The sequence below is a fragment of the Dicentrarchus labrax genome, unplaced genomic scaffold (genome assembly GCF_905237075.1).
Source record: "Dicentrarchus labrax unplaced genomic scaffold, dlabrax2021, whole genome shotgun sequence".
In the NCBI taxonomy this organism is placed as follows: domain Eukaryota; kingdom Metazoa; phylum Chordata; class Actinopteri; family Moronidae; genus Dicentrarchus; species Dicentrarchus labrax.
In genome coordinates this window covers 4610855-4633379 of record NW_026136708.1, presented here as the reverse complement: position 1 = coordinate 4633379, position 22525 = coordinate 4610855, and the positions used below count along the sequence as shown (strand labels likewise).

The 22525-nt window shown below is 39.8% G+C and overlaps 1 protein-coding gene across 2 annotated transcripts in view; it reads right to left on the bottom strand.

Moving 5' to 3' along the window:
- Window positions 1-8218: 8218 nt before the first annotated feature.
- Window positions 8219-22525, bottom strand: part of snap25a (synaptosome associated protein 25a) — a 36207-nt gene continuing 21900 nt past the window's right edge. Inside the window, exons 4-8 of one of the 2 annotated variants that reach the window (XM_051408085.1) lie at window positions 22166-22214; window positions 18464-18581; window positions 13098-13217; window positions 11167-11311; window positions 8219-9783 (exon numbers count right to left, since the gene is read on the bottom strand). In XM_051408085.1, coding sequence (XP_051264045.1) covers window positions 9715-9783; window positions 11167-11311; window positions 13098-13217; window positions 18464-18581; window positions 22166-22214 — 501 coding nt within the window. In that variant the 3' untranslated portion in view covers window positions 8219-9714. Of the gene's footprint in view, window positions 9784-11166; window positions 11312-13097; window positions 13218-18120; window positions 18239-18463; window positions 18582-22165; window positions 22215-22525 lie in introns of both variants that reach the window. The other variant, XM_051408084.1, reaches the window with a different exon arrangement.

Sequence of the window (22525 nt, the reverse complement as noted above, 5' to 3'; positions counted from 1 at the left end):
AATGTTATACACAGAAATAATTAAAATAAACTGAAATAATTAAAATGCTCCACATACAGACTATTCTTTACAATGCTCATAACTACAAGAGCCAATCATATGTATTTATATAGTTATAAAGTTGCAATCATTGTCAAAAGTATGTTTTTGTGTTCAGATTACTCAAATTTGTAGAATTCTTAAAGGTCCAGTGTGAAACATCTGAAGTTTGGAATTTGTAGGGAAACATGTATCATTACAGTTTAGGCATATCTTATTTCACGATTGGCGGGGATGACATTATGCGTGACTACATTTTAATGGCTTTAAAGTGCCTTAAACAGATGTATTCATTACAGATTTAAGCCTGTGCGCCACTTTCAAATTTAAAGTTTTTTTCCTTTTTTTTCCTTTTTTATTTTTTTTTTTTTTTTTTTTTTTTTTTTTTATGTGAATGAACTACACCAACAAAGACCTTTTCCTCATCACTTGAATCCTTTATGATGACTGCAGAAGAATCATATTTCCGTTTTTGCATTGTTTGCCAAATGCTGGACAGCTCTGTGGTGCGTGTTCATTTCCACACCTTTAGCATTTAAACTTTTCTTTTGTCGTTCCTGTGGCTTGTGTTTATCTTTCGTTTGTGCTTTGTGCTTTTCTTTTATTAAATCCACATATTTGCTCTTGTGTGCACATCACACATCTGTTTCAGTAGTGCCTTAGTCAATTCCGAGGAGATGTCTAGTCTTCCAACCACTCAAAGCACTTTTACACACATTCACACAGCGATGGCAAAGCCCATCGAACAGAAACTAACGCATTCATACACATTCACACACCAATGCTCAGCATCGGAAGCAATTTGGGTTTCAGTGTCTTCCTCAAGGATACTTCGACGTGTGACAGGAGGAGCCGGGGATTGACCCAACAACTTTCTGATTAGGGGATGACCCGCTCTGCCTCTGCACCACAGCCACAGTCCACTTCTCTCACCAACGTCTCTCTCATGAAATCAGAATTGATCCCAAACACCATTCTGTCTCTGATTAAGAACGCCTCCAAAGCACCAAACTCACACAACTTTGCTCTCGTTCAGTTATATACTGACTGACAGTCATGTCTCCAGAATCCTCTCAATCACAGAGAGTTTAAGCAAAGGACGACAACAGAGCAAAATAACTGAAAATATGTTACCTAACAACCAAAAAAGCACTCTTGAAAGTAAACTAGTCCTGAGCAGAGTGGTCAAATGTTAGACAGACTGAGCAGGTGGATGGACGCATCCCTGTACTTCATGGGTGTGCTGTGCCTGGAGCAGATGACCAAATAAAGAAAGCCTATGCTAGCTTGTCACATACAGTAGGAAAAAATGGTAAAAACTTTGAAAAAACATAATAGGTCCCCTTTAAAGCTTCACTAATCTTAAGTTTTTACATTAACAATGGATCAAATTACTGAATAAAGGTGTTGCTCATAGTGATTAACTAAAATAATTATATCCCAACGTTTTAGCGTCGTCTCACGCAATTTTTCATCAATCTTATCAGTATTGTCTCCAGACGCAGCACACAGCTGCAGAAAAAAACCCCAAAGCAAACTAGGACGCTACCTGTCCAGCACCAGAAACCCTAGGTGTTGGGGGAAACCAAAACAGAGCTTGAAAAAGAGTTAATATTGGACTTACATTCGCCACGTGGCCAGAAACTCTCACCAAGTTGTTTAATTTTCACAGCTGCCATTAGACTAAATAAAGACACACATTGTGCTGTGCTCATTAGTGTCTGTATAAATGTGCTGACAGCACAGGAGTGTTTGTGTATCCCACTGTATCTGTATCTCTCACTCTGAAAGACAGGCTGGCATATAGGAAAACTACCAGTGGAGCTGTTTGCACAGGCATTAATGGCTGCATGAAACCTATTTTTATATGTAAAACAGAAAAAGAGAAACCTATACAAATTTAAAGCATTAGATATCTTTACTATTTGAAAGAGACATTTATTCAGTCTGTGGCTTTATGATGGAAAAGTGTGTTTTGAACTATACAACACAGTCCAGTGATGCATCCATCTATATCCATGTCCATGTATCAGCCCTTTTGGGTCAAGGTCTTGCCCCATTTAACTTCTGTGCTCAGGGCCCTTACCTTGAATGACTGAAAACAAGGTTGATGGTGGAAGGTGGATGTATACATGCACAGCAAACTAACCAATGAACCAAAGGCAATGTGAGATGATAAGCCAGAATGGGTTAGTCGCTCTAAAAACCAGAACAATCCATAGTGTTCCTGTACTATCCTCTGGACTCTTTTAAGGGTATTTCTGTTATCCTGCTGAATAATGGATGAAGCACAGGCAGAGACAGGGAGAGACAGATACACTTTGGTATTTGAATAGTATTGCAGCACTTGTTTTCACTAATGCCTTTTCTTTGCTCAGGAGTTTTCTTAATCGCAATTAATCAATTAAGTTACCTTGTATATCTCCAAAGGTGTGTGTTCACCTGTGTTACTGTACTCTTACTCTTAATCAACTTGAGAGACCTCCTGAGCTGTGTTAGTGTGTTATACATCATCCACTGATCAGCCATAACATTATGACCACCTGGGAACCCTGGTGGTCATAATGTTATGCAGCCCCATACGTAGAATACACAGTGCATTCCAGTTTGTTGCATATGGTGCAACTAGGGCTGCAGACCAGTCAGGGTGCCCTTGCTGACCCCTGTCCACTGCTGAAAGTGCCTACAATGGGCATGTGAGCATGAAAACATATGGAAATACTCAGTGAAGTTTCTATTGTGTAGTCTGAAGCAAATACACTACACATGCAAATGTGTCTTTTTCACTTTATTGAAAATCAGAAAATAAGAGGCCAGGCCAGTCTCTCCCAGCCATCCCTAAACCTGTCGGCTTCACTTTCTGCATCTGTAGTGATATCAATGCCCACTATGGGAGTATTGTACTCTCTATCTGACCCTCTGAAGTACCACAGGTAGAGGACATTACCATTTTTATTCCAGCATTGAGATCTTTAGGGATTTATGTGTACCCTGCATTGATCAACCCAATACCCCATTCCATCATTGAATGTAGGTTGAAGCCTTGGGTGATAAAATAATATTTTAAATGTGCATACAGAGTGCTCCCATTTACACTTTACCCAGAATATAATCAGTTAACATCTAAAATAGACAACTGTATGGTCCACAGCAAGGAAACAATATAATTTGTGAGTCTACTGACAGTGAAGCTTTGGCAGTAAGAAGTCAACTGATCTGCTGAATTCTGTTTTACTAACCAACAGTCAGCTTCCTATATATAGAGACTTGTGGCTCATTGTGCACCATTTGGTGTAATCATGCTGAGGAGTCATGTTACAAAGAAGTTATATTTTTCCAAATACCTTGTCACACCCAAGTAAAATTATATATAATTACATTGAATTATTTTAAATCACAACCTCTGAATTCCTGCCCAGGGCCTGTGATGTTTGGTTCTCACTGTTAGGCCTTTTTCACCATAGACCTCTTCCACCAAAAGAAAACCGGCTCCGTTCTGGTTCAAGCACCAATTTGGATTTTGGCCAAAAAATACATTTGTTCAGAACCTGAAAAATTGATTCCCAACTGGAACCAAATACTAGCAGGTTTTCCTTGGGAACCATAGAGGGTGTATCATATTCTACAGGTTGCTGCGTATTGTGCAACTCTAAAGGGCAAAAAAAAAAAAAAAATTATACATACAAGTTGAAAACTGAAAATGCCTTTACAATCATTTAGAATATAGTACAGTTCATTTAAAATAATAATAATTTAAAAAATCTGTTAAAATAATTAGTTTAGTGTGGTTCAGTTCAGGTAATAAGTTAAATATATTAAAAAATAGTCACCCCTACCTGACACCAATCAGGGCAGGGAGGCAAAACTCACTTCATCCTTGTTTACAATGGGCCTGCTCAACACTGGTTGAAACGCAGGTTCCAAGAATATTGAACGCAACTGGTTCAAGAACTAGAGCTAATTGGTGGAACACACTATTTGTGAGTGTGTTTGCTTCTCCTAGCTGTGTGAATGGTTGTCATGAGTTTTGTCTGTGCTGTCTGTCCTCTTTCCAGGTCACCATGGTGAAGAGGAGGTTGTGTGGCTTGGGTCTATTTGGCGACACCTGGAAGTTACTCAACTGTCTCACAGATCCATATTCTTCATGTGTTTATTGGTTTACTAGTGTATTGGTCTATTCTGTACATACCATATCTAGTGTAGATTAGGGTTGCAGCGATTTACCAATACCATGGTATACGGCGGTATGAAAGTGATCAAGGTTATCATATTGTTTGCTTGTCTACAGTATAGAATTTTACTGTATTTGTGGCTGAGGGTGGTTTGCCTGGGTGTGGTGGCCAGTGACTGGGCCCTGGCTACTATGATGGATGTTCTGGTGTGTATGTCAGCTTCTGTTTGTCCTTACCTGCATGAGTATAACTTGCAGTACCGTGTGAGGGAAGATGGCTCATGCTGGTCCCTTTAACGCTAGACCGAAGCTTTTATACTCTGTCAAATGCCATACGTAGAGGCTCACAGCACAATAGAAAGCCTCTCATCATCAGAGTTGGCGCTTGCCAAAGCCACCATTGTATAGCCAGAAATGCCGCCGGCTGATCTGGCCTGCCTGTAAGCATTTTATTATCAAAGTAACCCACTGACCAAGGCATTTTTCCGACATGAGATTTTGAGTGTCAGACAAATGTTAATGCTATTGTCTCCCATCTATTTGAGAATGAGAAATTAACACCTGTTGGTTGGTCTGCTTCACCTCCGTGATGGCCTTCTTTGCAGGGAGATTGAGGATCAAGAACCCCCTGGCCCCAAGCCCTGCCCACTCTGCTGACCACATTTAGCTCTGCCACACCAGTTGGCCTCAAAACCTGAAGCTAGCTCGGATAGCCCAGCCTGTGGGGCTGTCGAGACGTGCTGTTCACAGCCCTGCTGGAGCATTTCCGACATCTTCCGAGCACCCCAGTGCACCTCTTGGTCTTGCTGGAACATTGTATTTGCATCTAGCCCAACAGGGCACCACATGTAGCCTGACAGAGGGAGGTCATAACCCCAGCAGTTGCCACTGCTTGCTCTTTCATCAGTTTAGCTTGGAGCGAAGGTACTGATACAAGGCTAATACAGCCGCCGTATTAACAAGCTGTCCCTGGTTGTCACAGCTCAATGCATTCTGTGAGCTCCTTAACCATTTGTTTTGATGTTACTTCTTAGGGCGGCTTGGCCTCTCCAAGACAGACTTGGTGGGGGAAACCACCAAACCCCAGCAAGAGTCTGCAGTAAGTCCGCAGCCAACTTTGCTCATATGCGTCTACGCAGACCTGATCTGCAATGAGTTTCAGATGGTCTAGAAAACCATGTGAGAACCAGTTCCTTTAAATCAGGCAGCAGTAGTGTAGAAAAAGAGTGAAAATTGCCCACCTCTTTATCATGAAAATGGGAAGTACTGCAGCCTTGCTCTGCATCTCCACAGTTGGTGACTGAGGCGAGGTTACCCCTTCTCCACACACACCTGACCTATAGGGGGAGATTTTCACCCTCTGAATCAAACCCCAGGATGTCTATTTCCCTTGACATGGGGCATCTCTTCCTGCTCTACCAGGGCTGAGGTGGGGTGCTGGGCAGTAGATGAGGCTGTCCCTGCAGCTGTAGAGGAGGGCATCACCAACCCCCTATATGAAGTGGCCAAGACTGCACAACCATTTCACTTTCATTTGAAACTACTCTTCTTGGCTACTTCACTTTTCTTGCTGAAAGTTGCCAGGATTTTTGCGAGAAACACTCGGGGGAATTAATATACACTAATGGCCCTAATCACCCCTCATACATTCAATACACTAATACAGAAGCCCCTTTTTTCTACTGGACTGTGGAGGCCTTTCTTTATCATTATCATTTTGTTTTCACTCATTCTCACTTGATGAGATTTAGGGATGGTCATAGCTTATATATAGGCTCCTTTTTTTCTCCTGAATGAAACGGGGCAATAATGCTAGCATTTCTTCTGCTTTTTAGTAATGCTTTTTGAGGCAGAATACAGCGCTGCAACCAATACACTCAATAAACCACACTTCAGATCAGCTGGGGATCATGCCCGCTGCCTGTTGCCTTGTGGTTAGATTTTACCTGAGACAATGGCCTTACAAGCAGCATTTTTAAAAAATTTTATTAAATTGTGTGATTCCACTCTGCGTCCTCTGCTCTGGTGTTGCTCTGATGTGGTAGTCCTCTGCTGAATGTTGCTTCAGATTGCACAGTCCACTACAGGTGAAAGAAAATCCCACTAACAGGACTAATGCCAACACTGTCTGCCATTCAGGGCAAGTTAAGTGACAGACAACTTTCTCAAGTGTGAGACGAAGACACCATGGAGTAGCATAGCTCACTGACTACTATAAATACCTACTGCAACAACCTGTAAATTGATGCATATGATGTAGGTTCAGCTTATGTCAATCAAGCTTCTAGCAGCGGTGCAGAAACAAGTGGTCAGTTACGGGCCCTGGACAGCTACAGGCCCCTGTGCAACTGCATACCTTGATTTTTGTTCCCTAGTACCCTTACTTTTTAGTGAGTACGGCCACATCCTGATTTTTTTGTCCCACCAGCATTCCGGGAAGACCCACCCTACTCTGCTTCGGATTGGCTAGTGTTCGTTTCCTTTGTTGGTTTAGTTGGTTAGGTTTAGGCATGAGGAGTGAGATGGTTAGGGTTAATTAGAAAATGGGTTAGACCCAATCAGAGGAGGAGTAAGAGGGTCTTTGGAGAATACAGGTGCACTCTACAAAGTAACCCAGTGGACCTATTACCTCCACCTAATTAAATGTATGGTTGCAAGATAAACATTAGAATTAATTGATTTAGATAAATATTTTAATTTGCAAACAAATTGTTGTGTTGAAATAAATAATGTGCACTTTTTCACTGTAACGTGAATTGTTCAAATGGATTACATTTAAATTCTAGGTAACAGTATTTTAAGTAACAAAACAAAGTCAAAAACTCCTGTACTAGAGATGTAACGTTCAACACCACCTAATAGGATGACTAAGTTAGCTGCAATGCTAATAACTAACAGCACCAGCTAGCCACTAACTACAAGTAGCTAGACTATATTTCCATCAGTAAACTCCATAAATCACTTAAAGTTGAATCAGAACAGCTGGAAGACCAGAAAATATTTTCTCCACAAAGTATGATCCAGTTTTACCAAAATCATGAGGATGAAGTGAGGGGCTGCATGAAGGGCCAGTATAAGATGAATTAGGATGTTTTTAAAGAGTGAATTGTGCAAAGCTATTCTAGTGGAGTTTCAGACTAACAGCTGGAAATGAACATAATAGGTCCACTTTATCATGTTTTAATACAAATATCTGTTTTAACCCATTCAAAACTAAAATATGTGTGGAAATAAGAAGCTGCCAGGTCCCAGAAAACATAACTGAAATACACCAGAAAAACAAGATAAACATCATTTATCCTGAAATACATTATTTTATTTTTGTTTTATTTCACTCTCTCAGAATAACACCAGTATGTCATAGATAACAACAAAGTAAAAATCTGAATTTAATGTCCTTCATTGGATAAATAAGTTTTAAATACTATGTGAAAAGGCATGTGTGCCGTAAATAGCAGGAAGGCTTCAGCAACAAAGACTAAGAACAAGTTCACCTTTTTCAATTAAATTGATAAATTATGCATAAGTAAAACACACTGGTACTTCTTAAAGGCAGATTTCTGTATTTGTCTTTGGTTGTTTGCTTATGTTTGTTTGTTTGCTTTAGAGATTGCACTGTCAGTCTAATGTGACATTTTTGAGTGTTAAACTCTTAATAAATACTTAAGGGTGTTATTTTCTGATAGACTGGTTCTGATTTAGTTTTCAGGGACTTTAAGCATCATGCAGTTCAAAACGGCCTCACGTTTATTGACTACATTTCAGAGAATATGGATAATCTTTTCCAAAATAATACTCTAGTTGCACACAGCCTATATAAAAATCTCAAAATTGTATATATTGTTGAGCGTCAAGTATGTTAATTATGATTTTTAGTAACATGCCTGGACTGCTCTACGTCTAAATCTTAGTGGTATTTCTCTGTAAACATCATCCTGGACTTTACTGAGATAATGAGACAAAAGCCCCCCAACACACCGGAGCAATAAAGACAGACACAGGTGCGACTAGGGTTTATTACTTTTAATCAATTCAGCTAGCTACAAAATGTCCACCACTTCACACACTGACAGGATACAGAGAGGGAGTCTTTAATATTACATGCGTTGAGGACATCAATCTCACGGTTTAACCTATTGTGTCATTCAGGTTTAGGTATTTAATCACCTTACTCTAACTACTCAACATTTTGGCGATTTGGTGTGCATAGCTCTAAAGTACAGAAGCAACAAAAAAACCCTTTGTATGTATTTTTTTGTTTCAGAGTATAGTTATTGTTATTCAATAGTATCATTATTTTTACCAATAACAAACCACACGGGGAGAATAAACTTACAGATAGTCTTCTTATAAAAGTAAGGTCTCTCAGAAATATGCGTCTTTGCTTTACATTGCAAACGTTTATTTTTTTTTCAGAGCATCCAAAACCTATGTTACAGTACACAACCAGTCCTCATCTTTCAGCACATAATCAACATCGTCATCATTGAACTGCATAATCATTTAGAAAACAGGTCATTTTTTTGCAATACAACCCCAAGTCCTCATATTTTTTCATCTTCATCTCACTTTTTTGATCCCTTTTGCATTATTTTACAACGAGATGGTCACAGTCGGTAAATATATCGAGACAAAAAGAGTGGCACTATTGCAAACTTGCAGGAGTATGGAACGATCAACTGTGTCCTAATACTGAGCATGCGTTTTGTCAATTCGCTACTGCCATGTTATCATTTTTTATATATATTTTTCAGACAGGTTTTATTTATAAGACTAAAATCTACCATTTGTCATGCAGAGAACGCACAATTCACATCACTTGGAATGCAATGTCTAATACAGCTACAGAGAGTCTAGTTGCACATTGTCTAAACAGTAACTCAGTATGATTGCAATGAAGGAAAATGTACCAACGACTGCCTTTTGATTGTAAGTGCTCTTTGCAATCCCATTCATCTGTACCACCGCTCAGTAAATCTTTACTCATGTTTTTCTATCAGTCTTCTCCCTTTTGTCGAGACAACACCAAAATAAGGAGCATGACAGTAGCCTAAATGGAATGACACAGTTTTACTAAGACGATACTGAGATACTGAAAAGGAAAAATAATAAAAACAAACAGCTTGTATAGCATTCCTATTATACTTGTCATCCAGAGCAGTGTACTTTTTATATATATATATTATATATGATATATAATAATATATGATATATATATATTTTGATAAAGAGAATAAAAACTTCACAGGTGAGCTAGAGAGCCATCAAGTCAGCACTATATACAACCTTTGGAAAGAATGATATACGGAGTATAAGAAATCATCTTTTTACGAGGACAATCATCTTGAAAAAGCTCGACAGACGACACACAGAACAACATTTACAATGGGGAGGGGAGGTGATATGTGCATGTGTGCAAACCTAGAAGGTCAATACCATGATGAAAGCATGTCAGCGCCTGTCAACGTGCGCCGCAGGAAGCCCACACTCTGGGCTCAGGGCGCTTAGCCACTGCCCAGCATCTTTGTGGCGCGCTGGTTGGCCTCGTCAATCCTGGTCTTGTTGGAATCAGCCTGGGTGAAGGAAAAGGGGAGGAAGAAGGAAGAGAAGGATATAAGTTCGCTTGACAAGATTAAAAGAATGCTTGTAGTAGTATTCGATACGCTGCAGTGGTGGATGGGTCATTGCTGCTCAGAGAAACAATCATTGATCCTAACAGATGTATCTAATTTTTATTTCCAACCATTTATCCTTAGGGCTGTAGCTACCACCGAGCTCACTTTATACAATATACACTATATACCTTTACTCACTACATTTAAATGAGATAACTTTTAGGCAAGAGAGTAAATAAAGTATTAACTCCTAATTTCTCTACAAGAAAGGCCTTGAAACAGCATTTAGATTAGTCTTCATGATGGGAAATAAAAATGTAAAGAAGATATAAATGAACAAATAAAATAGAAACATAATTTGAGGCTTTGTTTTTTGGTGTCTGTTCAAATTTTCTTGGGAAGAGAGGGTAACTTGGACTCAACCCGGTGGCAGACAGTAAGAATGACTCTACAGAAATAGCCAACCTTCTCACTGATGGTTTTGTTTGTATCTGTAGGCCATGCAGAGGCCTCAGTATTAAATTTCATAACCAGTTAAAAACTCCTTGTAGTATGTTTAATCACAAAAGAATAACAAGTAAAAATGTTTTTAAAACAATGTACAGCCTTTCAGGACAGAGGTCTCAGTGGTCGCACTTTGGCTCTCAGCAGAGATTACCGTTGCACTGATAAACTGTAATTAAAAACAAAAATGTGTGTATATATCACACACTAACTCTTGACTGTTTGTGACTTGCAAAACTCCTGTTAACAGTCATCTATTAATAGAGATACTGAGAAATGTGTGATGGAACATATTTCTAATTACAGTTTAAATTAGAGCAGTCCTTTGCTCTACATTTGAAGTAAAGTATTTTTGTTCCAATTAAGAGAGATGTTTCTTTGTGTAGAAAGTAATATTAGTAAATGTCTTGTTTTTGCATGATCTGAATGCTAGTTTTGAAATCTGTCTATCCTGTCAGAAGAGGGCTTGTGAGTGAAAAATCATGGATGAATGAGAAAGGTGGAGGTGAATGATGCTCGCCCGTGCTTCAACAGCTGCCAGTGAACTAGGCTGCTCTTATAATCAAATGTTTGTTAATGTATTATTGTATCGAGTGTGTGAAGTGTCGCTTAAAAAGTCAACATCCCCTTAAATAAGAAACGTTCTTATTAAAAAAGTCATTATTAGTATGATAACTAAAATCAGGACATTTCAAGGGAAATACTGAGGTATATGACTCTTACTACAAGCATAATGTAAAAATAATAATAATAATAATATATATAATAATATATATAATAACTTTATAACAAATAAGATAAAATCCTGTGAAATCTAGATCTTGGCATGTGTCATACCTTCTCCATGATCCTGTCGATCTGGCGGTTCTGGGTGTCAATCTCGTTGCCCATGTCCAGGGCCATGTGGCGCAGGTTACCGATGATGCCACCCACCTGCTCCAGGTTCTCATCCATCTCATTTTCCCGAGCATCATCTGTTACCCTAAACACACACACACACACACACACACAGGGGCAGATTTGAACACAGTGACGTCTGCATAAATGATCAGGTTCAGGAAGGTGCTGAAGATGCGCTCATATTTCCCCTCTAATCCTTTTCTTGTCCCTGAAGTGCAGTATCTGACCTCAGACCAGGCATCTGGACACCAGGAGGATCCTGTGCACAGCGCTTTATATTTGATTGCTGTATTCTTTCAGTTTTTAATTACTTTTTATTTTGAATAACCTCTATCTCAATCCACAAATTAAAATGATCAATAAAGATTTAATTAGGAAAAAGAATTTGAAACACTGCCACACATTTTAGACTGCAGTGATGCCACAGAGTATTAAATATGATATTTCCTGATTTCCTGCACTGGCCCGATTCACTTTACAGAGCAATAAAACCTCAAAAAACTAATACAAAAATTCATTATACAAGTTAAATGTTAGCTGAACTAAATATTTAACAACAATGAATACCAGTGTGAAGATACTTACATCACCAGCAGATTGGTTTTATGCCATGCATGCAACTTAATTTTTGTATGCTAAAAAAGGCTGATAAAAAGGCTTCAGCAGCTTGTTGGAAATGTCCACTGCACATTCACTAGTCTGAGTCTGTTAGGACCGAATCAAACCGTATTCTAAGGGAGAATGCTAATGTATTGAGACAAAGACACGTGGTGAGGAATAATTAATATTTCTCGAGATATAGAGCAGTAATTAGTGATCTTTAGAGATGCTGGGATACGGTTGTTTCTTCCTCTTTCCAGTCTTTATGCTAAGCTAACTGTCTCCTGGCTGTAGCTTCATATTACTTACAGATGCAAGAATGTTATGGAACATCTTCTTATTACTTTTACCTTAGAATGCAGAACCTTTACTTGTAGTGGAGTATTTTCACAGTGGGGTTGGTATTGGTACTTTACTTAAGCAATGGAGCTGAATCCTCTGGGTGGCACACCCACAGCCTAACTGCACTTGTGTTACCGGCCAAGCTTTCTCCTTTAAAAGAAATGGGCTTGTGCATGTTTGTTGTGGGGAGTGATCTTTCCTGGTGTGTGAGGCAAGCCCTCAGGAAGAGCGCCGGGATTTGAAGCCAATCTGACATAGTTGCCGAACCATGTAATTACAGCAGTGCCGTTGCAAGTTCCCATTGCATTGTGGGAACTGTTGAGTCTCTAAATAATGTTATAAGGAAAATGGTCTAGACCTGCTCTATTTGAAAAGTGTCCTGAGATAACTTTTGTTCTGAATTGGCGCTATACAAATAAATTGAATTGAATTGGATTGAATGGAATAGTACTTTTTCCCTTTTACTTGAGTAAAGAAGTTGAATCAGTACTTCTACTTTTACCAGAGTCTTCTTTTACACCAGTATCTGTACTTCTACTTAAGTAAAGAATGCGTACTTTTGCCACCTCTGGTAGTAACGTAATGCAAACACAACACATAGCCGCTCAGTAACTGTTAGACTCCAACCTGAGCTCACAGTATGGGGATAAAACACCATGGTTAATGTCAAACCCTGCAAATTTTTCTGAATCTTAAACCTAAATGTCACTCCCTGCACCACATTGGTTCTGTCTTTCTCCTTCATGTGTCTTCTTACAACCCAAAAACACCACCTCCACATTCTTCTAATATGCATAAACACACCTGTTTCTGTCCACCTATGCACACTCTTACACCCCCTTGCATCATATCCATCTCCTTCTCCATTATCCGTCCATTTTAAGCTTTAGGTGTCTCAATGCATGACCCTCAAGCGCCCCTCGTACCTGCGGATGAAGCCTCCACTGATGGCCATCTGTTCACGCTCGTCCACCACGCGGGCGGGCTGGCTGGCTACCACCCCATCCTGGTTGTTCCCCCAGGCCTTGCTGGCTCCGCTCTTCATCCTGGCCGCAGACAGCAAAGGGGGAGGACGAGGAGGGACAGTTACTCAACAGTTTGAGTGAAAGATTCCTCATTTACCTCAACCAGGCTGGCTTCCCATTAGTCAAATCTACAAAGAGAGCCTTGGATTTGAGGTACTGCAGCAACATATATATGTATATATATATATATATATATCAGATCAGCTGACACAAAGGTGTTATTTGGTTTCATGCATCCAGCACATAAATATATGGTGGGGACTAGACTAAGTCAAGCAAAGCATAGCAGGCATGGACTGGTTGGTAGACTGGGTTTGGTAGGTACAAGCTCATTCTGTCGTTACACAATAGTAATGTGTGTGATGTTATATCTTGTAGGTATATAACATACTGTTCAGAATCAGGCACAAGTCACATCTGTCTGTTTGTATAATCTAGGCATGCATTTTAATAACTTCAACATGTGAGATGACTCGTGTGAAAATACCCATTCCCTTTTTTTTTTCTTTAAACCATCCATCTGGCACTTCTGTGTGGTTGCAATGATAAAACCCCACCCCACTCCCACAGTTAAATGTCCCAGTGTGACAGAAAACAGAGAAGAGACGAGCTTTTGGCAGACAGACAACATAGTGTAACAGGACTGTCACATTGTTAGGAGGGACGACGATTAACGTGGAGAACAAACTGCCAAACGACAAAAGGAAACAAAACAAAACAAGGAACTTGAGGGAGTCAACAGAGAATAACATCATGGTTAACTACTCCTAGACCCCCTGCAACACCCACACCTCTACCCCCAACTTCGCTTTGTGTTTTTTTTTTTTTTTTTTAAAGTTACTGCTTTTCTTCCAGGTTCAGCGGTGAGTCAGAGGACTGAAGAGTGTGATAAGGGTTTTGACACTAACACATCCCTGGGATACATCTCTATCTGCTTCTGTCTCGGGAGTAAAAAGCGTTCGACAAATACAGCTGTGCTAACACCATACGCAATCACAGCTCAGCTGCATGGGTTTGTAAATGTCACCCCACTCTGACGGTGTAAAGTCTGACAGGCAGATTCAGCATCTGATTTGGCACAAAAAGAGTCGGGGATAGAGGGGAAGGATAGAGGTTCATCATTACTTGCATTAGTTACGTCATGGTACTTTTAAGGCACTTTTGATGGCAGGACAGCCAAACACTCTTCACCTCAAGCAATTTAACTCTGATACTCCGGAAGAATTAATCTCATATCTTTACAGTTTCCCCATCCATTCAGCAATATTCTGTCATCTGGTTGCTCGCATCGTAGCATCAGTTTCTGAGTTTTGTATAACCTTGGAGTGCTGCGTGGATGTATTCTAGCTCTATCAGGGATGGCGATGGCTCAGCCTCCTACACTGCTTTTATTAATAGAAATGGTCTGAGGCAAGGCTTCACTTAGCTCCCTGTCCCTGCTGACACATACCAGTGTGGTAAACACACACGCTACCCTTGTCTGAGTCCATTCGTTTTGTTCCTAGTTTGTTCCTCTTCTCATTTTTTTTGCCATCTTTTCTTTGTTCCTTAATATTGTACATATGGTTTCTTTCCTTCTTTCTTCCCATCACTTTTCTGTCATTTAATATTCAGTTTGTCCTCCTTCGCAATTTGCTTCCCTGCTGTCTCAGAATGGATATAATGCACTTCTCTAATCAGCTTTGCTTGTTTGAACTGAGATGATCTGATTAGATCTTATGAGTATTGCAGATCCCGTGGTAAAACTGAGCTCATTCTATCTAATTCATTTCCTGAGTGACCTCAAAGTTGAGCTATCTAACAATCAAAATCAACTGACAGTGGCATGCAGGCAGCCAGAATCCAAAGGTATTAAGAAATATGCAAAACCAGGACTAAGCTAATTCTGATAGACAGCCAGTATGCTGAAGGGATTATAAAATATCCCAGCATGTATGATTGATGAGTCTCACTCTCAAAAAAATCCAACCAAACTATCTTTTGTCTATATCTATCTATGTGTGCGTTCAGTTTGAGTCAACTTCCAAGCAGGCTATCATGCCACTATCTGATATGGCTGACCTACATGTGAGTGAGTTCCCCCTCGGGAGAGGGAGCTTAGCGAGCAGTAATGTTGAACAGCCAGTGCCGGATAAAAGCTAATTTAGCACAGCGCTCTGAGGGAGAGGTGGCACTGCAGAGAAACTGCAGCAGAACCAGAGGAGAAAAACAAAGCAGCAGAGCAACGCTGAGGCACGCTGAGCCATGTAAAGACAAGGGTACCACGCATGATGTACCCATTTCACAGAACAAACATGACTACATCCCCTAAAATATCTCACTGCGCATGTGTCTTAACCTAGTTTCCAGGAACACAGATCACTCCTGTTTTTCTCATTTGCTTCGAATGTGTCATACTGTCATTTTTGTTGTATTGTGATGTGTTCACTGCCTTCCTTCTAGCGTCTGACAATTTTGTCATGTAGCATTATTTTTTTGTCCTTTTTTTCTCATGCAACAAGGACTACATTTTAGTTTTTGCACTTTTGTATTTGGTGCAATCTATAAAATTACAAAATTATGGTTGTAACAATCCTGATGTAACTACTGCAGATAATATTAAAGTATTGCATGGATATTTTTAGACACTGACAATTAATTTTGCATAAATTTGGAAATGTATCTCTTTTAAGCTGAATCTTCGTGTTCTACCTCCCAGAGATTTTTACATTTTTAAATAAGACAAATTAATAAATTCTTATGACTATCTGCTATTTATTCCCTGTGTACCAGAAAAAAAACACAGGCTTTGCACTGCTCGTGGTAAACAACATAAAAAAGATTCACCATCAACATCATCAACATCACCTTCATTGTTAATATCAGCATCATCATGTGTAGCATTGCTGTTATGAGTTGCATTGTCATGCATGCATGAGCATTCAAAGGGTCATGCTCGCCAGTCATTCCATGTCATTGGCGCTTGGTGGTTCAAAAATGGTGGTGGGAGGGAGGGGGGTGCTCAAGAGGAAACAAAAAGATCTTGTTGCCTGCAAAGAGGTGAGGATCTACTGGATGTTAGAGCGGTGTGGTGGTGGTAGAGATCATGCAGATGAGGAGAAGTGTCAAACAGTCCTGGACCAGGCTGACCAAAGGCATTTTGGGACCAAGATCACTGAATTTCCAGCTGGAGTCAACACATAAAATGATCTGAGTGCCAAAATGCTTTGGGAGCCCCAGCCCTGCTCTTTTGGTTGAATCTAGGTGGCTTTATGGTTGGAAAGGCCAACAGCTAGAGTGATATAATTGTAAAAGTCCCCTCTTCCCAAAATAATTCCTCTTAGGGGGGAATCAGTTCAAATGTTACAAGTGGGACTTCTACAATGGCTACACCTGCATGTAGATGACTCCCATTATAAAGGTGTTTGGAGAAGTGGAAGCTTAGAGAATAGGGCACTTGGAGAAGGGCACTTGGTAGAAGGGTGTTAAGAGAGGCACTTAATGATGAACCATGGCCTTGGCTGAGTGGAGAAGAGCTTATGTGGAGGACTGGACTTTTTGAGGTTGGCTTTCTAGGATTTGGGTCTCTATTTGCACGTGTCTGGTTCGACTGTGCAAAAGCAGCAGCAAAGACATAAGTATGTTTGGTTAGGGTGTTAACTATGGTTAATGACATAGTTTGTCATTTGGAGGTATCTGTGCTACTTGAAGCCAGTCATGTAGAGATGGCTCAGACTGTAGGACTATGGGATGCTTGCCAGTCGTGGAGCAATGAGATCTGGCATATGCATGTCTGTTGGCCAATCTAGTGAAGAAGGTGCAATAAGAACCCAAGGCTGCTGCATGTGCCCGCAATTATCTACAGTATGTGTCTGCATATTGTCTGAAGTCGAACTGAAATTAAAATTCATTTCTGCTCAGAGATCAGTGTAGATATTCTTGTTGTTGTAAAATCTGTAAATACCAAAAGAATGAATGTCAGTTTTGCTTATTTTTCTGCATTGATAGCACCCCATAGATTAGTGTTCTCCAGGGGGCATGGATTGGTACTAAAAATAGTTTGTAATATCACTTTGATTTCAGTGTAGGCTACACACAGGCAGTTAACCAGCTGGGGGGCCAACATAGTTGCTGGCTTTGTTGCAGCTGTTATTTAAGAAATTCCTACATTACTCTTTGTTGGAATTCAAATAGCTGGGTATGTTGTGCTGAGCTTACCACGCTCATTGCTGTGAGTTTTGAGAGACATCTGGACCCATAAAAGAGAGCCAGTTAATGTTTGCTAAACTCCCTCCTTCCCATGATGCAAGATGGATACATCACTGAGTCTGTGGGAGCTGGTGATGACTTGGTAGGTGAACAAAAAGTAAGTAGTAGTGGGAACCAGTGCTAAAATTAGCAAGCCAAGCTAACTAGCCTCCACTTTCCAAGAAGGCACCAGTTATCCTAGAATGATGGGTCCACTCAAATGTTGAATGTTGTAAAGGACCAGATGTCCATCACCAACAGTATACAAATAAAGCTGTTTGAGCTTGTTAAGAACGGGAAAAAATATTTATCGATCATTGAAGGGTAGACGATGTTTCCACAAATATGTCCAAAAAATATTTTATCCTCTTTTGAAAAATGGAAAATCATGCACAGTTGCAGAATCATTGTAGTGTCTCCTTACACAAAAAGTGAGGAGAATTCCAATTTCAGTTCGACTTTAAGTGTACAGTGTATGTTTGTGCGTGGGGGGAAGAAAAAGTATGTGAAAGTACACCATGTCCACCTCATATGGATGTGAAAGGGGCAGAGTCAGAGGTTATTTGGAGCTGGAGCAGAGCGGACTATTGGCTGATGGCCATCGTGATGTCACTTCTACCTCGATTATATTTTGACTTCTTAGATATTTATTCTTATTTTTGAATGGCAGGCAGGCAGGCAGGCAAGCAGCACCTACTTGTTACATGGACAGGAGCAAAGACCACAGAATTTCCCTAGATCGTTCAAATTCTTTTCTGCATCCTTCATGTCCTTATTGATTTGGTCCATTCCCTCCTCGATGCGCTCCAGTTGCTCTGATTAAACACAAGTCATTTATCCCCCACAGAACGAAGCACGAGAAGAGAGAGAGGGGGGAAGAGGAGAGGAAGAGAGAGATAAAGAGAGGACAAAGGAGAGAAGACAACAACTTCAGACACTCACTGTGACGGAAGAAAAGAAAACAAAAAAGAAAAAAAAGAGGAAAAACTGGACGCCACCACATATGTAAAGAACCTTTGGGGCACGTTGTCAGTACCTACTTGTTACATGGACATATGAAAAGCCCACAGCATTTCCCTAAATCTTTTAAATTTTTCTCGGCTTCCTTCATGTCTTGGTTGATATGGTTCATGCCATCTTCAACACGATCGAGTTGCTCTGGTCAGGACAAAGGGATGACAGTAGTGGAATGAATTTCATTGACTGATTGACAGAAATATGAGTTATGATGAGCATTTAGTGAGTCGTGTGTGTACTTTGGTGTGTATGTGCATGTGTGTGTCAGGATGAGAAATCAAAACTAAACTTTGTGTCTTTTGAGTGCATCGATTTGGGATAGAATACGATTATGTGCACTTGTGGAGTTTTTGGGCCAGAAAATGGTATAAAAAGCACAACAAATAAAATAATGACAGTGAACACTATTCCCTATTGTACTTGGTAAATTCAGTTTCAAGTTTAAATCTTTCAGCATCTTTAGTTCAACATTTTGTGGCATATAGACCAGAAATAGGGGGAAACAGCTAGCCTGGTTCTGTCCAAAGGTAACAAAATCCATCCTCCAACATTAATTTAGCTTAGGGCGAGAGAGCTTCTTTGTGCAACCCCTGTAAAAAAAAAAAAATTGTTCTTACACACAGCAGCAGTTTTTCTACGGATTAAACAAACAAAATAATATAAGTGAGCTTTAGAGGAATTTCTAGGCGAATTTTGTGACCTTTGGACGTAGCCAGGCTAGCTGTTCTTCCCTGCTTTCTCTTTATGCTAAGCTAAGCTAACCGTTTGGCTATAGATTCATAGTTAGCTACAGACATGGGAGCAGTGTTCTCATCTAACTTTATGCGAGAGTAAATATACATATTTCCCAAACTGTCAAACGGTTTCATGTGACCATTGACTGTATGAAGATGGACGACATGACCGCTCCCTGATAGTAAAAACAAAACATATTGATCGCCCTCTGGTGGCTGGTTGCAGTACATGTCCTAAACCCCGCCCCCTCCATGTTAGCAGATGGGACATGGGCCGAACTAAAAAATCAAAGAACAAAGATGGTATGGTAAGTGTTTATTTTTCTGACATAAGTGTGGTTTTAATTAGTTTTTTGATGCTATAAAATGATTGACAGCTGAGCCCTGGACCTCCATACCGAGGGTCCAACCCCAATCACTACTGCACAGACTCTGGCTCCAAATAATGTCATCAGCACAAGATGGCAGTGGGCATATTTTGGCTTCATTTTTGTACAGTAGTTAAGAAATGGATACACGTCGTCCATCTTTATACAGTCTATGCATGTGACACATGTTAAGTGTCAAAATCAGAGAAAAAGAGATTAAGCTACTTTACAGTTGAAATCTTTGAACCTTCGTTCAGAAAAAAAAATCTATATATATTTTTTTCACAATAAAGCTGCTCCTTTTTGCTGTTCAAATAAAATAATGTGTCCTTGATTGCTAATATTGAAACAACATACGAGCAGTTTTAAGTCACTGTGTGATGTTACATGTTCTTTATTCTGACCAAGCCCTAGCAGTCTATATACGAACCATAACAGTTACTGTAATGATTCAATTAGTATTGAAACATAGATCTGAGCAGTTACATTACCCATATAAACTGTGGATCAAGGCACAAGCATGGTGAGCATAACCTTATTTTATTTATTTTTTACCTAAGAGACCCTTTAAAAGACTACTTAAACTTACTAAACCACTTGCTACTTACTGCCACAATGGAGTGAATAAAACCGGCCTATTTAACTGAAAACTGCCAGTGTTACTTTGTCTGGCTTTCTAAATGTTCAAGGTAACTAAAGGGCCTTTGTCATGCAGATGTGGTGGATGGCAGGTTGGTGACAGTTTCCACAGCACAAAGAATTGTCCACCCTGTTTGTGATTAAAGGAAATACGGTGCAGGCAGTGTGTGAAAAGGTGAGGCACAGTTAAATATGGAGCTGATTCAAAAAGCGGTTCATTGACTTTTTCAGATTTGTAAAATCCCTGGTTGGCATGCATTTATGTAAATATATTCAACCAAGAAAGGATCTGTGTATTACAGTGAAATGGGACAACGGCATTGAGCAAACTGCACTCATTAAAGAGTGACTGTTAAAAAAAAGGGTCAGTTTTATATTTTATTTCACCAAAATCAAACCTCTACGCTCTTTAATAACTGTCTCCAACATCAAATGCCATACAGCTACAGGCTCTTCTGCCAGCACAAAGTCAATAACGACAGGTCAGAGGTCAGCTCAGGCTTACAGCCGCCTGTGTGCCCAGTCAGCCGTTGCAATTGGTTTTGGAGTGGTGATCCTATGGGTGCAGAATAGCGCCGTGGACACTAGGGATGATGGGATAAATGGATGGTCAGAGGAGGGATAGAGCTTTCATCCCCCTGAGTGAACAACCATGTTGGTGCAATTAAGGCTCCCTCTTACAGGATTGGTAAATTGGTTTATATGCCTTCCAGGCAATGGGAGAGCTGAGGGCCCATCCTCCATAGAGGTATGTTTTCATAGTTTCACACTGCAGCTACTAAGTGTTTGATGTTGCACACTTTAAACCATGTCATTTCATGTGGCTTGTTGGCTTGCTCATTAACAAACTGCATCTAACCAGGGATTGTACAAAGCAGTATGGGTTGATAGAGAAGTGATTGAATATTTTGTCATTACCAGCTAAATCGATCGTTTTTCTTATCCACCTCTTGTATTCTTACACCTCTGGGTTGTGGCAGGGCCTGTTTAGCAGATCTCAGACCTGTTGGGGCCTTTAGGCTTCCAGTAGTATTTATATGAAAAGGATAAAGATAGGTTGGCCAAATTGTAATAATTTAAGAAGTGACCTTTGACCAGAAGTCTATAATAGAGTAGTATTTATAGAGGTGACATTTCTGCTGCCACTTATTTGGCATTGAGGCTCATTAGCTGATGTAGTAAAATGTAAAATGTTTTGGTATCAAATTCAAGGTTACTGATTTTGTGACACTACCATGACTGCATTTAATCATTTTATCATCCAAACAGTTTTTCCTCAGTAGTTCTGAAGAAGACAAACTGATCCAAGAACAGACAAGAAGTCACCCTGCCATTGGCTGCCACAGGTACAAACATGTTAATGCAACTGGATTTTGGACAGTGAATAATTTATCTTGATGCTGAGCTGTAGGGTTTTGGCACTGCAGTGGCTGGCGTTAAATATGTTTCTGTTAATGTTTTGGCACTTTCGAGATTTCCTTTCGCTGTTGCTGTTAGCTAATGGAAATTACAAAAGCTGCTGGCAAATCAAAAGCAGTCAGGCAAACCAAAAATAAAAAATGTTAGCCAAAGGAAACAAAGGTTAAAGGAAGCTGAAAGAAGGAAAATTTCCCCAAAGTTAAACTGGCACCCTCGACCAATCAAATAAACCATGCATTAAATCAAAACCCAAATCACAAAATATTACAAACAAAAGAAAATCAGGAAAAAAAATGAATTAGTTTGGAAATGCATTTAAATGAAAACAAGCAACTGCATATGAAACAATTCATCCATTCACAAGTGTTTTGATACCATAAATTAACACCAACATTGCTATCTTCAAATAATAATGCTCCTCATGGAGCTGTGTGTGAATATAAGCAGAATTTATTACTTTTACTAAATAAAGAATTATTATTCCAGCTTTGTTGAATGTGAATAGCTCAGTTAACAATACTTATATGTTGTGACTAAATGACCATATCCACTCTTGCAGACTTACCTCCCTGCTCGTCCAGCATAACCAAAGTCCTGATGCCGGCATCTTTGCTCTATTCACCAGACAGCCAAGTAGGGTAGGAAGGGTAAGGGAGGGAGGGAGGAAAAATAAAATGAAATAGAGGTCAGTAATGAGGCTACAACCACTTAAAGAATCAGTGACTACTTAAAAATATGAGTTGCCATAAGCAATTTCCCCTTCACACCTTTTCACTTTTCACCTGAAGCTGATTTTTTTGTGCAGAGCTGAAAAACTGTTACATTCTCACTATTTCTGATTTTTTTAATATTGGATTTTTAAAATGCACTAAAACACAGCTGATTAGCTTAGCATAAGAGTTGGAGGCTAGTTAGCAGTTATAGT